Genomic DNA, 17,569 nt, shown 5'->3' on the forward strand with positions numbered 1-17,569 from the left:
GAGCTGCACCATGCGAAACCAACATAGTGCATTTGCGACCAGCAAGGATCCAGACCAGTCTGTGCATCCGCGCAGTCTGGTCAGGATCCATGCTGTTCGCTTTCAAAGCCTATTGCAATTAGTACAAGAGCTGTCAGTGGACAGCACGCTTGACTATTCTCAGCGCTTGATAGTATAATATAAGCAATGAGTAAAACTTTAACATTACAATAAGCATATTCTAAGTCGAAAAGGGGCCATAATTCAGCCAAAATGCTTGACAGAGTTGCCTCCTCCTTTTTACAGATTTGGGTCATGATGGTAAACAAGTATGCAAAATATGAAAGCAATATCTCAGTGGACTTTGAAAATATTTGGGGTGTATGTAAACTTTAACATTTATTCTAAGTTGAAAAGGGGCCATAATTCAGTCAAAATGCTTGATAGAGTTGCCTCCTCCTGTTTATAAACTGCAGTCATGATGGTAAACAAGTATGCAAAATATGAAAGCAATATCTCAGTGGACTTTGAAAATATTTGGGGTGTACGCAAACTTTAACATTTATTCTAAGTCGAAAAGGGGCCATAATTCAGTCAAAATGCTTGATAGAGTTGCCTCCTCCTTTTTATAAACTGCAGTCATGATGGTAAATAAGTATGCAAAATATGAAAGCAATATCTCAATGGATTTTGAAAATATTTGGGGTGGTACGCAAACTTTAACATTTATTCTAAGTCGAAAAGGGGCCATAATTCAGTCAAAATGCTTGATAGAGTTGCCTCCTCCTTTTTACTGACTGGGGTCATGATGGTAAACAAGTATGCAAAATATGAAAGCAATATCTCAATGGACTTTGAAAATATTTGGGGTGGTACGCAAACTTTAACATTTGTGTGACGCTCACGCTGAGCCGGGGCGAGTAGGATAGCTCCCCTATTCTTTGAATAGCCGAGCTAAAAACCGTTAGCAAACAGCATAGATCCTGACCAGACTGCGCAGATGCACAGGCTGGTCTGGATCCATGCTGGTCGCAAATGCACTATGTTGGTTTCCTCATGGCGCGGCTCATATATATACTGAAATTACCTCTGAAGGAACAAACTCTTTTTCTTTATGCCGAAGAGTTTTAATGTAGTAGTTTTTATTTGCAAGCATCTCTTCATCATTTGGCCGGAAAAGAAGATAGCTGGCTATAGACTCAAAGGCTTTCTCTAAGTTATTGGCTGAAAAAAGAAGGTTTCTCAATTTATTGTCTTGAAATGCTTATATCAATAAAAAGATATTACTTTTCTTTTAAATGTTTAGTCCCACATAATTTCACAAGGTGAAATGTGTTGATAAAACTACTGACTGGAAGAGAAAAGTCTCTGCTTCTGTGTGTGGGGCAAATATCTACCATTATATTTATTGGATAAATTTCTGGCTAAACTATAGAGCCTTGTGCAAAAGGTTTTAACGCTGGGCTTTAGAGTTCAGTCTCAAAACACAAACACCAGAATATCTTATTAAAGCTCACACTTGAAATTGACCACTCTTAAGTCTACTTAGTCCCCAAACCAGAGCCCTGGAGAATACAGTCTATTATCCAAGAAATATCAATGTTCAAATTAAGTACATAGACTTTTTTTTAAGCCCACTTACAGACACATCCTTCATAGAAAGCTACTAAAGGAGTTTTAGTTTTCCCTGTACAAAAATTTCCACTCCTCCATTCCAACATACCAGTTTCGTCAGACATTTCTGCGCAACAAGAATTTACACATAATGACGGAAGAAAAAAACCCAAATCATGCTAGCTCAGCAAAGAATTGTTTTATCTTAAATAATCAAATAAATCAAAAAAACCATAACCAAAAAACCACTTTTCACACTGATAAATATATAAAAATTTACCAAACGGAAGGCTTAAAAGTTTGTTTTAAATCATGAATAAAAGATTTTTGTTTGGTGCTTTAAGAGTAAAAGATTTCACACACATTGTTTACAGATCTGGAAAAATGGGAACTGGGGTGGGGCCCTGCAATTGACAAAATTGGGGATTTAGCAAAATACTTGTCATAAAAATTAAATTTGGCAAAATTTCATGGTGCACCACCTTCCATAGATAGGCATATGTAATAGTTTTGCTCTCTCAGCCTTTTTAATGCTTAAATGTATTGTACATTTTTACCCCAATAAATCAGTGAACATTATAGGCTGTTTCACTGTAAATAAATTTATATTAAGGAATTTTTGGAATATGAATCATGTACCAAATTTTTTTAGCAGAATCATTTTTACTCAGTTTTTACTGAGTGTATTTGAAAATAGGAAAACTAAAACAAAGGCCAAATGGCCCCAGGGCCTACCTAAGAAACATCCCTAACAGGTAAAACATTTTGACCTAGTGATTTAGGGGAAACAAATATTCTGACCAATTTTTATTAAAATTGGGCCAAAAAAATTGTCTCTTGCGATAAAAAAGCTTTTCTTATATTGACCTAGTTTTTGACCCTAGATGACCCAGTTCAACTCGACCTAATTTATCAAAGGGAACTTCTGACCAAAATTCATGAAAAACAACTGAAAAATACAGCCCTACACATAAGAAGTTTTTTCTTTGATTTGACCAAGTGACCTAGTTTTTGACCTCAGATGACCCATATTCAAATTCGACCTAGATTTCATTTAGGCAATCAACCTGACCAAATTTCATAAATATCAACTGAAAAAAACAGTCTCTATCGCATACACAAGATTTTTTTTTAATTTGACCTAGTGACCTAGTTTTTGACCTCAGATAACCCATATTCGAAACCGACCTAGTTTTCATCAAGGCAAGCACTCTGACCAAATTTCATGAAGATCAATTGAAAAATACATCCTCTATTGCATACACAATGTTTTTCTTCGATTTGACCTAGTGACCTAGTTTTTGATCCCAGATGACCCATTTTCGAAATCAGCCTAGATTTTATCAAGGTAATCATTCTGGCTAAATTTCATGAAGATCAGTTGAAAAATACAGCCTCTATTGCATACACAAGGTTTTTCTTTGATTTGACCTAGTGACCTAGTTTTTGCCCCCAGATGACCCATTTTCGAATTTGGGGGTTTTAATTTCATCAAGGCAATCATTCTGACCAAAATTCATGAAGATCAATTGAAAAATACAGCCTCTATCGCATACACAAGGTTTTTACGTGATATGACCTAGTGACCTAGTTTTTGATCCAAGATGACCCATTTTCGAACTCGGCCTAGATTTCATCAAGGTTATCATTCTGACTAATATTCATGAAGAAAAATTGAAAAATACTGCCTCTATCGCATACACAAGGTTTTTCTTTGATTTGACCTAGTGACCTAGTTTTTGACCCGAGATGACCCATTTTCGAACTCGGCCTAGATTTCATCAAGGTTATCATTCTGACCAATATTCATGAAGATTAATTGAAAAATACCACCTCTATCGCATACACAAGGTTTTCTTTGATTTGACCTAGTGACCTAGTTTTTGACCCGAGATGACCCATTTTCGAACTCAGCTTAGATTTCATCAAGGTTATCATTCTGACCAATATTCATGAAGATTAAATGAAAAATACAGCCTCTATCGCATACACAAGGTTTTTCTTTGATTTGACCTAGTGACCTAGTTTTTGACCCGAGATGACCCATTTTCGAACTCGGCCTAGATTTCATCAAGGTTATCATTCTGACCAATATTCATGAAGATTAATTGAAAAATACAGCCTCTATCGCATACACAAGCTAAATGTTGACAGACGACGGACGACAGACGACAGACGACGGACGACGGACGCCGGACATTGAGCGATCAGAAAAACTCACCTGAGCATTGCTCAGGTGAGCTAAAAACCGTCTATTTCAAGGAGGTATTTAATATGTTGGAGATGTTTAATCAGACAGGAAACCAGTGGACCTAAGAGAAAAGTGCTATTTGTTCACACATGTTTTACTGAGTACTTTCATAGTCTTAATTAAAACTTTTTATTTGATCATTAACTTAACTGAATAGATCAGAAGAAAGTCCCTACATGTGGATATTACCATAACCTAACTTCCGCTCCGCTCTTACAAACTTTTCGGTAATGAAGGTTCTTTTAATTACATTACAACCTTTGGAAAACTAAAAGTTACATTATACATGTGATCTGGAAAGTCAAATCATTTTTGATACAAAAAGTTATCTTTCAGCAAAGTATCTGTGTTATGAAGAAGTTTCAAACTGAGTACTGGTATATATTTCATTTATGACTAACAGATTTTATCTATGGCATCCAGTTCTAGTGAAATTTATTCTAACTTTTACCTGCTATGGCATTTATAAAATCTGGCAATCCATTATGAACAAAGCCCTTCTCACAAGCAGCTCTGCATCTCTCCTCCTCTCTGAAGTATAAACCCAATGATTCCTCAAATAAAGCGGCCGCTTCATTCCATTGTCCCTCATTGTAGGCTGTTAGCCCTTTAATGTAACGTTTCTGCAACAGAGTAAATTTTGAATAAAAAAAAGGGTGTGCAAAAAAAACCCTGCAACTGTTACAAAAATATACAGTCGTTTACTCCTGAGAGGAAAAAGGGACCACCACAAAAAACCTCTTAAAATTTTGGTCATCAGATTTTCAATGATCGAGAAAAAATTTAAAACCTTTGAAACATCTGCTGAAGACTTAATATTTTTAGGAGTTTATCTGAGAGCCGTTGTAGTTTAAGTTAGAGAAAGGCTCTCAAATTAAAATTCAAGATAAAAAAAAAAAAACTGTCCATCATGCAAATGCCCCCCCCCCCCCCCCCGAAAGTGCCCAAGAATGACAGTTGTCTGGCAAAAACCAGAATGTTTAGGTAGAATCATTTTGGACAGAAAAAAAAAATTTCCCAAAGGTAACCTTTTCTTGAGCTAGGGTTTTGGGTCGGGCATGACACATCAACTCATTACGGGGGTTTTTCTCCCAAATTTTTAAAAAACCCCTTGATGAATGGCAGAGTTATTGACCAGACAAGAAAAAACCCCTTTTAAAAATTGATTCAAATGTGACCTCGATTTTGGGAGCTGGGGGCTGGGTTTTGCACATGATATGTCACGCAATATGGGGAAAACATTTATCCAAATTTTTTTAAAACCCCTTCATCGGTGGCGAGTTATGGCCCAAACAAAAACAGACCATGTTAACCTTCACCTCTAAAGTGACCTTGACCTTAAGCTGGGGGGTCTGGACTTACGCAAGAACACCCTTTCATTATGTGGATCATTTACCCAAAGGTTTCAAAATCTTTGATGAAGGCAGAAATAACCAACAAAACAGCCCCTTTTTCCCTTTGATTTTTAAGGTGAACTTGCCCTAGAACTAGGGGTTTGGGTCTTCCCAAAGACAAATCATTCTTTAAAGGGTTTAAACTTTATCCCAAGTTATTTAAAAACCCCTTCAGAATGGCAGATTTTTTGGACCAAACCAAAAACGACCCTTTTAACCCCTTTGACTTCGTGACCTTGACCTGGAGCTGGGGGTCAGAGTTTTGGCATGACTTTTCTTTCTCTTAGGTAACATTTATGAAAAGTTTTTTCAAATCCTTTTCAGGGAGGGGCAGAGTTACAGCCGGGACAAGAATTTACAAGGACGGACGGACGACGCACACACGGATGGAGAGTACGTTTTTTAATATGCCCAGCTTGGGGCAAAACTGTGATAAATTTTCCCTTTAATAAGTACAGTACCGAATTAAAAATTGGGAAAATAGATATTTTTTACGAGAATGCCCCTTGAAGTTAAAAATTCTACCTAGCTCTCATGAAAAATTGCACGGTGTAGGCTGTCCCCAATTAAAAGTCTTATTAATAGATACATTGATTGCAACACTAATTTGACTAAAAAGAGCACAGCAAGCGGAGAAATTACCCCGAAGGTATGACTTTGACCCTAATCGACCGTAAAATTGAAGCAAGCCACCAAACATGCATCTGCATTCTCTCAATGTGGTGAACATTTGTGCCAAGTTTTTTAAAAATCCTTCAAGCATTCAGAGTTCAGACAAAAAACAAACAAATCATATGACCTTTGCCCCTAAGTGTAACCTTGCCCTTGAAGCAACCATCCAAAACATCCCCTTGCACGTTTTGATGTGGTGACATATGTGTCAAGTTTCTTTAAAATCCCAAAGGGGCAAGAGTTACAGAGCGGCGAAAAAGCTAAGGGGGTGGACAGACACTAGGAAAGGGTCTTAACCTAATACATCCTTTTCAGGTGTAAATAATACATTGATAACTAAAGAAAAAACTTTTTTTCTAAGTCAAATGTGATTTTTTTTAAATATTATTTAAAAAAAATTAAAAGTTATATTTTAAGATTTTTTGGGGGGGCATGAATCAAACCAAACCCAAAAAATGGGAAATACCCGAGCCCTTTTAGCGGTTGTTTTGGAAGGGAATGAACGTGCAACACCTTCAAAAACAAAAAAAGGCCCTTACTTCTCTATACCGACGAACTTTTCTCTGAACACGTTAACAGAACTTTTAAAAGACAAGGACAAAAACATCGGATCGACCGTGGTGGTGGTCCCCGGGGGAAAAAACTGCAGATTATACATGGGACTACGGAATGAGGGCCCTTTACCCGTAGTTTTGCTTTTTATCAATACAGAAAGGGCGATCCCAGTATTGACGAACCCGGAAAACTGGTATTTTAATACTATCGGGAACCGGGGGGCACCCCCAAAAATTTTCCACAGGATACAGGTGTATCAAATATTTTCATACTTCAATATACCATTTATAGAGAGGGACCAAGGCTACGATTAACGACAACAAAAACAAAAACAAATCAAAACTGAAGCGCATATCGTATCTCCCCCTGCAATCTTTAACATAGCACCCTACAGAAAAAACGGGGAAATTTTGACAGCGAAACCACTTCGTATTTTTTATGGGTTAGCTAAAGAAAGGGGATTGTCATTTCTTTTTTAATAACACAAAACCCTTTTATTTTATACAAAGAAGTCTGTATTATTTAACATAAGATTCTTAACCGCAGATTCCCCATCCCGTAATATGCAAATTTGGACTTTGAAACACAATCCTCCATAAAAAGTAAATAACTTCTTTTTTCACGTTTTTGGGATGGTTTTGGCTGCCACAGATAAATATCATTTTATAGCTCTGTTTTTTTATCTCATAATTTTGGGCCTGTTTTTCTTGGGAAACGAATTTTTGGAAAATGTTGAGGGATTCAAATGTCTAAAATTCTTAGACTGTTTATATTTTTTTTTAAGAATATTGTTTTCTTTTCCTGTGATCTCAGTACTGTAAATTACGGCAGTAAAGAATAACAAGACAAACCCCCTTGGGGTGCTGACGCCCCTAATTTTTTTTTTGTACAAAAGAAAAATTGTCCTACCATGATTTTTTAAGTCCAAAAAAGGGGCCTAATTCTTGCAAAAACGATGGGTTTTTCTTATGTACGAGTTTGTTTTGATGGGGAACAAGTGCTGCAAATTTCAAAGCAAAACTTTAATATTTAGGAGAAAACTACCAAACATAAAACTTTAAACATAAAACTGATATTTTCTAAGTACAAAAGGGGGACAATCTTGTAAAAAGCAGGACGAGTTTTTCTTGCTGTTCAGGGGCGTTATGATGGTGATAATTTTTGCAAGTTTTAAAGCAAAGCTTGATAGTTTATGGAAAAGTGACGGCAAAGCCAAGATAAATGGGCACTTTCATATTCCTCTGTGTTATATGTTGATTTCTGACATATTTAAGGAATACATATCATCTTATTCTTTTTTTAAAAAGATATTTTAAGGGCTTTCTGGTGATGGATGGTTTATCTACTTTGTTCAGTATTTTTTTATTTACAAGGGTTGGAGAGTAGAAAAATGGCTCATTTTTAATCGTTATGCTGTTGCACGGAAAATTCATTACTTTTGACCATTTTTTTAAATTTGCTATTTTAGTTTGTTACAGTTTTTATTTCAAGTTTTCAAACTTCAAATGACATTCAGGTAAGACTACTTTTTACAGATTTGAAATTGGTCCGAAAATATTCAAGATATTTATAAATAACTAAATCCTTCACTTCGTTATGCGTTGATGGTTTTACCTGCTCTGTTTCTACAAAGGGAATCCCAAAGTTATTTTTTAAAAAACTGGCAGATATAATCATGAAAAAAGAAACACATTTGCCAGCATCTAAAAGCAAGATATTGATTTGCACTACATTATTTTCTGAAAAATGATAGCTGAATCTTGACATTTTTATGTAGAGTCCGTAGCCCCATTTTAAAACAGTGTACCGCTTGCACAAAAACAAGAGCAATATAAAAATGAACCTTTGATTATTTTTGGCTTATCCCACATATAACTACAGAAAGACATTTCTTCAGAGAAGAAGCAGAAAAAAGTTTTGAACAAAAAATGGTTGTCCGTAGCCCTGTAGAGTCCGTAGCCCCACCATATTCATGCAACTAAATCAGAACTTTTTATGCAATAATCATATCTAATACTAATAATTTTTCTCATTTATGATATAACAAAAGAGCTTCATTCTTTCAAACATCTAAGATGTTGATAGTAAACAGTATAATGGGAAAAAAGATATAATTGTAATAAAATAATTATATTTTTGCCAATTTCCAACACTAGTCTTACAGATCTAATGCATATTGATGTTTGTTAAGTATCATAAAGTATGGTTAAGGACACACTGTATCAGACTTATAATAACAAGAGCTGTCCGTAAGACAGCCAAGCTCGACTATTCGAAATATTGTCACAGAAGCAGGAAATTATTACCCAAAATGTTAAATATCAAAAGAGTTTTAAGTTCGAAAGGGGACATAATTTGACCAAAATACATATCAGAGTTATGGGACTTGATGTTATCAACTAGTTTTATAATCCCGAAGAAACATGTTAAGTTTCAATTCAATATCTGCATTAGTTTTGGGGATAGTAACTTGCATGTTAAACTTTAACCAGAATTTTCTAAGTCCAAAAGGGGGCATAATTTGCTCAAAATACATGTTAAGAGTTATGGAACTTGACCCAGTGAGGTTGGTAATTGACCTTGAAAAAGAATAAATAAGTTTCAAAGCTATATGCCTTTTGGTAATAGCTGTATGTACTTGCACGCAAAACTTTAACCAGGATTTTCTAAGTCCAAAAGGGGGCATAATTTGCCCAAAATACATGTCAGAGTTATGGGACTTGGTGCTATCAACTAGTTTTATAACCCCGAAGACACATGTGAAGTTTCAATTTAATATCTGTAGTAGTTTTGGAGATAGTTACTTGCATGTAAAACTTTAACCAGAATTTTCTAAGTCCAAAAGGGGGTATAATTTGCCCAAAATCAGGGATCAGCCTACAAGGCGATTTGAGCGATATCGTCGCTTTAAAGTCGGCCACTTCGCCTAATTATCGCCTCCGGGCGAAATCCAAATCGCCGAGTTTTTCAGCGAGTTATTATCTGTTTACTTAAAGTTGCAAAACTTGATGCATATTCTAGATTAAATTATCGATAAATCCATAGTCAACCCCGCCTACTCGCCTGTCAAACTTCAGCCAATCGTAGCGTTAATATCTAACAGTGTCAATCAATAATATTGTAAGCCGCCGCCATTTTGAAAATTTTCAATCGGCGTGTAAAAAGCCGATAAACTTAACGAGAGCATGATTTTATGCAACAATTGTATATTATTCTTTCATTTTATTAAAGATTACTTCAAAAATTATTTCAATTACCATAATTACGGTCAATTTCTGTAAATGAACGGCTCGGGTACTGTGGATAAAAAATGATTTCGCGGACGTCAGAACTGCCGTACAAAATATTGTAAAAAGATCGCCATTAACTACGAGTTTGGTATTATTTTCGAAAAAAAAAATAAATAAATAAATTAAATGTATAAACCTGAACAAGTTGGTGCAAAAATCGGGCATTATAAAAGTACGAGAATCGAAACATTAATGAAAATTTTCACGCCGTTTTGATCGTGCATCTGTTAAATTTACGAATTTCGGACATGTAAATTTCGGATAAAAATTTAAAGGCGACTTTTTCATAGCTAAGTTTATACTTTATTTAGAAATTCATGAAAATGATAATGCAAGAATCAATTTCTTTAAATAATTACTGTTTATAAGTTACAGCTAGACCCACAGAAAGTGGATATATATAGGCAAGAAACTGAATGCTATGCCGATGCTTCTCCTTAAATTTCTCAACTTCTCCCTAAATTCTGTGGAGGGAGAAGTCACTTCTCCCTAAAATTTTGACCTAGGCTGATCCCTGAAAATACGTGTAAGAGTTATGGGACTTGACCCAGTGAGGTAGGTAATTGACCTAGAAAAAGAAAAAATAAGTTTCAAATCTATATGCCTTTTAGTAATAGCTGTATGTACTTGCACGCAAAACTTTAACCAGAATTTTCTAAGTCCAAAAGGGGGCATAATTTGGCCAAAATACATGTCAGAGTTATGGGGCTTGACCCAGTGAGGTAGGTAATTGATCTAGAAAAAGAAAAAATAAGTTTCAAATCTATATGCCTTTTAGTAATAGCTGTATGTACTTGCACGCAAAACTTTAACCAGAATTTTCTAAGTCCAAAAGGGGGCATAATTTGGCCAAAATGAAGGTCAGAGTTATGGGACTTGGTGCTATCAACTAGTTATATAACCCCGAAGACACATGTGAAGTTTCAATTCAATATCTGCATTAGTTTTGGAGATAGTAACTTGCATGTAAAACTTTAACCAGAATTTTCTAAGTCCAAAAGGGGGCATAATTTGCTCAAAATACATGTCAGAGTTATGGGACTTGACCCAGTGAGGTAGGTAATTGATCTAGAAAAAGAAAAATTAAGTTTCAAATCTATATGCCTTTTAGTAATAGCTGTATGTACTTGCACCCAAAACTTTAACCAGAATTTTCTAAGTCCAAAAGGGGGCATAATTTGGCCAAAATGAAGGTCAGAGTTATGGGACTTGCTGCTATCAACTAGTTTTATAATCCCGAAGACACATGTGAAGTTTCAATTCAATATCTGCATTAGATTTGGAGATAGTAACTTGCATGTAAAACTTTAACCAAAATTTTCTAAGTCCAAAAGGGGGCATAATTTGCTCAAAATACATGTCAGAGTTATGGGACTTGACCCAGAGAGGTAGGTAATTGACCTAGAAAAAGAATAAATAAGTTTCAAAGCTATATGCCTTTAAATGATAGCTGTATGTACTTGCATGCAAAAACTTAACCAAGGTGTGACGCCGACGCCGACGCCAGGGTGAGTAGAATAGCTAGACTATTCTTCGAATAGTCGAGCTAAAAATTGTATTAATGAAGTATTTATATATTGATAATAAATACAAGTTAAAATGTTATACAAGGGGCCTACGGACTCTACACTTCCATAACTAGTCCCGTTTCTGTTACATTTACCAATCTATTTCCAGAATATGTAAAGAAACAAACATATCAAACATGAGACCTGTAACAAGGAACCAAATAGCAAAAGAAAGCATTTTTTTTTTTGCATACTTTTGTGTACTGTTGACTGAAGCAGGGATGAAACATATTGTGTAGAGTCCGTAGCCCTCTATTAGTCTGTATCATAAATATGCAACCATTCTATATTTGAACTCAGGAACTTCTTTTCTAGGTTTAAACATGTTTTATTTAAGAAATAATTTATAGCAAAACAGTGCTTTATCACTATTTATACACAATGGGCGGTTAATTCAGGGCGTTCGGTTGACCCGAGGTCCCGGGTTTTGACCCGCAAAAATCGAGAAAAACTCGTATTTGACCCGCATAAATTACGCCACGTGCGTCGGCTTGACTCGCGGTAATTTACTTTGATGCGTCTCAAGTCCGATAGTTCTGCCCCCTGTCAATCAAAATCCCAGTGAATTTCAATATTGTTCGCCAACACAAGCGGAAATATGGCAGTAGGCGGAGCGTCGTATGTTAATTAGCTACCGACAGATGTCAGTCACGCCACGCGCCAAATGACACGTGATTATCTCGCGGTTTGTATTTAGTACAATATGCCTTGTCATTATCAAAAGTGTTTATTGATCAATGTGTAAAAGTTAATTGATAAACAATGCAGCCTTAGATTAACGTGTTTGTACCACTTGTTAATTATTTTGTGTGCTCAATACGATTACATGAGCCGGTCGGCCGTCACGGTCTATAGCAAATTTATTATCATTGCCGAGGCTTTGTTTGGGCCAAAACAAATTAAATAAGCAGAAATTATACGTGGTAAGATGAGAAAATGAAATTTAAAACAGTTATTTTTTCAAGAATTTCAAATGTTACTTTCGTTTTCCGTATTTGTCACTCGTTTTCGAGACCGCCATTTTCGGACATTTTTATCATTTCTTACAAGATGTTTCTAGTATAATCTGAATAAAAAGCCAATAAAACGTCTGCATTTAAGAGAAAATATGATCACTGTTGCCAAAGCAGCTCTTATTTAGAAGAATTTGCTGAGAATAAAATCATGCAAAGCACCAAACCCCACCCACTTTTCAGGCAATGTGCAAAATAAGACAACTAAAATATGAATTGCTTAAGAAAATCTGTTATGACTAATGTACTTGTTTTGGATAAAGTCTGTGGGAGTTGCATTAATAACAGTATACATGTAGCTTGACCCATGAAAATCTGATTTTGACTCTTGAAAATTTAGGCTGAAGAGTCAATGACTCTTGAGTTTCAGAAGCTACCGAAAGCCCTGGTTATACGTCGGACATACTAATTTCACGAGGGCACAGGCCGAGTGAAATTATTTCGGACGACGTATAACCACCCGAGTGTATAAATAGTGAGATTGATAAAGCACTGTTTTGCTATAAATTATTTTGATTCTAATAATTTCTTGATTGTAAAATTTATAATGGAACTGTTTCTTCGCGCAAGCATGGCGCCAATAGTAGGTCTTTGTTTATACATGCCAGGACCGGAAATGGTAATACGTCTTGTGGTAGAGTTCAATTCGGATGTCTATTATTGTGAATTATTCAGCAAAGCGAATAACTATGTTTGTAAATTAATCAACAAATTTGTGCAATGTGACATTTTGTTTAAAACATTGTTATTAAATTAAATATTTCATGACATTTGAAAGTGCTATTTCTTGATGGATACATGGCGCTAAATATCACATTGACGAGACGTCAACATAATATCGTTGTGATGCTTAAAGCATTGTTAGTCATATTAGAATGTGATTAATCTTCCTGTTAAAACCAAAAGTGAGGTACACTTGACACATTTCAATGATCTGTTCATGTTCTTCATGTTCATGTTCATGATGAAACAGTTTGTTCACTTGTGTCTTTACAAAGTTTAAATAATCAAAATGCAAAAAATAAAAATAAAATAAAATTGTTAGTTATATAATGCTCTTAAAGGTCCATTACTAAGGGAAAGTGAGTTGGCAATTTTTTTCATAGCCAGTGCATAGACTCCTGCAAGACACTAAATAATGAAGATTGGAAGGTCAAAATTTACAGAAGGTCTTCGGAACTCAAAGAAATGTATGTGTATTATGTTGAAATTTCAATGAATCGACAGAATGACCCCCCCAGGTCTTTTTAACTTTCTTCATACTTCATAGAAAAATAATTGTACATATACTGCGATTTATTTCGAATTTCTACATACCAACTTTCATTTTCCAATAAAATGAAATAGTTTCTGTGCTTTTTAAAAGAAATTAAAATGTTCACTTTCCTTGACCTTTAAATGATCTAAGAATTATAAGACTGTCAGAAAATATCACTAATTCTGGAAAGTGACTATGAAATATTATACTGCAGCAACTATTTTACTAGTAACCATACATGGATGTAGAGTCCGTAGGCCTTGATATCAATTTGTATTGGGTTCTGTATCAGAAAAGTGTTTAAAGTTATTATCTGAAACCTTTAGTTCTATTTATATACATATTTCTTAATAGGTTTCAAGGAAGCTTGCCATACTCTTCTTAGTTTTCTGTTCAGAATGTAAATTGGAAGGCAGTGCATATTGTCTCATTTGATGGTACTTTGATATCCAGCTCTGGATATATTATGAAATGCATAAAATCAACTTTATATTCCATACGGCAATATTGAAAACATCTTAATGCACTTATTTAACTTATTTTCAACACCATGAATAACTTTTTCTGTGTTATCTATGTATGTTATGCTTTGGCATGTAGAGTCCGTAGGCCCTAAGAGGTGTGGTTCCTTAAGCATCCGTAACTTTTTTATTTTGCATAATTGAAGAAAACCCTGATAGGTTCTTGTGCTCAAAGGATGTACCTTGAAATCACATGATAAGATATGAAATTTTGATTGAGTTTAAAATTCACCATATGTGCAACATCAGGGGTACCATTATCTTGACTATGCCGTGACCTAAACATAAAACTTAATCAAGAAATCTGATTTTCTAAGTCCAAAAGGGACATAATTCTTGCAAAAAGCAGGACAGAGTTATGTTTCTTAATGTACATGGTCAGCTTATGATGGTGAACAACTGTTGCAAGTTTCAAAGCAATAGCTTTGATAGTTTAGGAGAAAAGTTGACCTAAACATAAAATTTAACCAAGAAATCTGATATTTTCTACATCCAAAAGGGGCCATAATTCTTGCAAAAAGCAGGATGGAGTTATGTTTCTTGCTGTACAGGGTCAGCTATTGATGGTGAACAAGTGTTCCATGTTTCAAAGCAATACCTTTGATAGTTTAGGAGAAAAGCTGACCTAAACATAAAACTTAACCAGGCAACGCCAACGCAGACCAAGTGATGACAATAACTCATCATTTTTTTTTCAAAAAATCAGATGAGCTAAAAATAATTGTCTTTGAATCATTTCGTTCGAAAATGAAAGTTAGTGCTCAACTTTTTTGTTTGAATGATTATTCATAGATCTTGAAGTAAACTATATTTTTGGGAAACACATCCGAATCTATGCGTACTTTGTTCACAAAAGTAAATAGTCCTAGAAGAGTTATCTGTCACTGGCTACACTTTTCCAAGTAGGACCAAATTTTTCGGATTAAATATTGCCTTTCAGCATGAAAAATGAAGTGTGAAAGTTAAACCATTATATAACTGAGGTACTTCGGGATTAAGTTTTCAACAGAAAATAATACCAGATACAATATGAAATTTTAGGTACCATCTCTATATTATAGTATTGATCATTTGAAGGGATACACATATTGTCCAGCGTGTTACCTGGTATGGTTTTCTCTCCAAATCAACAAAGTCTTCTGTCTGTATTTCTTGAAGCGTCCTATAGTACTGAAGGTTTTCCAGAATTCTTGTGTCGTCCTGGTGTGTGATGTAGTAGGTATAAGCTGCAGCAGCTGCCTTTGTCAACTTACCATCCTGAATATTGAAGAAAGAACTTTAAAATACTCTTAAATTTCAACCATGTCATGATAAAAACTTTATCACGATGACGCCATAATATATTTTATTGTTTTTAAAGCCACATACAGTTACAATAAGAGGGCTTTGATGACCCTCCTAAATCACTCGTCTGAGTTTCAGATTGCTTGAACAGTTTGGTAGAGGGTCAAGCATAGAAAATATCTGTGAAATAATTTTAAAACAAGACGGCCCTGAAGGCCCTGTATCGCTCACCTAAAGAAAGTAGATCAGTAGGTCATATTCATGGTCAATGAAGTTAGTTTTAAGATCAGTGTGCAAAACTGTACATGTCATCCAAATTTCAAGACTGCAAAACGTAGGTCAGTAGGTCACATTCCACATGACCCAGATTCGAACTTGACCTGAAGACCATCAAGATTAACATTCTGACCAAGTTTCAATACGGTATCATCATAAATGTGGCCTCTAGTGTGTTCACTAGCTTTTCCTTTGATTTGACCTGGTGACCTAGTTTTTGACTCCACCTGACCCAGATTTGAACTTGGTCTAAAGATCATCAAGGTTAATTTTCTGACCAAATTTCATTAAGAAATAGTCAACAAGAGCTGTCAGCGGACAGCGCGCTCGACTATTCTCAGTGCTTGATAGTATAATATAAGCTATGAGTAAAACTTTAACATTACGATAAGCATATTCTAAGTCGAAAAGAGGCCATAATTCAGTCAAAATGCTTGATAGAGTTGTCTCCTCCTTTTTACAGCCTGAGGTCATGATGGTAAACAAGTATGCAAATTATCAAAGCAATATCTCAATGGACTTTGAAAATATTTGGGGTAGTACGCAAACTTTAACATTACAATAAGCATATTCTAAGTCGAAAAGGGGCCATAATTCAGTCAAAATGCTTGATAGAGTTGTCTGCTCCTGTTTACAGACTGGGGTCATGATGGTAAACAAGTATGCAAAATATGAAAGCAATATCTCAATGGACTTTGAAAATATTTGTGGTGGTATGCAAACTTTAAATAACATTCATTCAAAGTCAGAAAGGGGCCATAATTCAGTCAAAATGCTTGATAGAGTTGCCTCCTCCTTATTACAGACTGGAGTCATGATGGTAAACAAGTATGCAAAATATGAAAGCAATATCTCAATGGACTCTGAAAATATTTGGGGTGGTACACAAACTTTAACATTTGTGTGATGCTCACGCTAACGCTCATGCCGACGCCGGGGCGGGTAGGATAGCTCCCCTTTTCTTCAAATAGTCGAGCTAAAAATGTCTTGTTTGCTCGGAAGGGGAAGATATTACCTACTTGAGGCAAAAATTATTCTAAGGTCTTTGACGATGATAATGCACATTAAATTTCATTTCATCACCGTCAGATAATAATTTAAAAGAATATAATTTAGTTATAGAGCTATTTTTTCTTGGGAAAACTGCCTATATTTGGTTGTAAAAAAATAGGGAAAAAATCAGTGCCCATTAAAACACCAAGCTTCTAACAAGAACCGAAAAACACATATTCGTACCTTGAAGTAACAAAATTGCATATAATTATATGGTGTTCTTCCTTCAAACTTCTTGTCTACAGAAAACTCAATTTCTTCTTCTGCACGCTCTCCCAATTTTTTCTTCTTACATCTTCGCAAACAGTTGGAGCTTTCAAGAATCACATGAAGAGTTGACAGAAATGAAACAAATGTATGTTCCGATTGATCTTCTTTGCACTTTAGTCTACAGTCAATTACAGTATTCTTATAAAAATGATAATCATCAATGGCTTTTTGAAAGAACTCTGCACATTTTGACCATTTTTCTTGTTTGTATGCATCCATTCCTAATTCATATAATTTACCATAATTAGTTAAATGGACTTGTATGCTACTGCCAACGAAAGTCATTAACAATGAAGAAAATAAAGCTACAAAAATCTTCATTTTTCTTTTTCGTTCCACACTAAATTATAGTCATATCATAAAAGTTATCCAGTAAAGTTTTCGATCGATATTACGATAATATAAGACGAAATATTAGTTCATTTTTACACAATACAAATATGTTATGTAATCTGATCAGAAACTAGAGTTACTGATTCAAATTTCCTCTACAATTCAAGTTTGAAAACTCAGCATCCCACGTACAAAACTTTCTGCAACTTTTCGAACTACTTCCGGTGAAACGGGAACC

At 35.1% G+C, this 17,569-nt stretch overlaps 1 protein-coding gene across 1 annotated transcript in view; it reads right to left on the reverse strand.

Annotated features, from left to right (window-relative positions):
- LOC123536171 (prolyl 3-hydroxylase 1-like) overlaps window positions 1-17,538 on the reverse strand; it is a 50,040-nt gene extending 32,502 nt beyond the window's left edge. Inside the window, exons 1-5 of the mRNA XM_053527844.1 lie at window positions 16,912-17,538; window positions 15,220-15,372; window positions 4,296-4,467; window positions 1,622-1,720; window positions 1,067-1,203 (exon numbers count right to left, since the gene is read on the reverse strand). Coding sequence (XP_053383819.1) covers window positions 1,067-1,203; window positions 1,622-1,720; window positions 4,296-4,467; window positions 15,220-15,372; window positions 16,912-17,319 — 969 coding nt within the window. The 5' untranslated portion in view covers window positions 17,320-17,538. The remainder of the gene's footprint in view (window positions 1-1,066; window positions 1,204-1,621; window positions 1,721-4,295; window positions 4,468-15,219; window positions 15,373-16,911) is intronic.
- Window positions 17,539-17,569: the final 31 nt, after the last annotated feature.

This window comes from Mercenaria mercenaria, chromosome 17, assembly GCF_021730395.1.
Source record: "Mercenaria mercenaria strain notata chromosome 17, MADL_Memer_1, whole genome shotgun sequence".
In the NCBI taxonomy this organism is placed as follows: domain Eukaryota; kingdom Metazoa; phylum Mollusca; class Bivalvia; order Venerida; family Veneridae; genus Mercenaria; species Mercenaria mercenaria.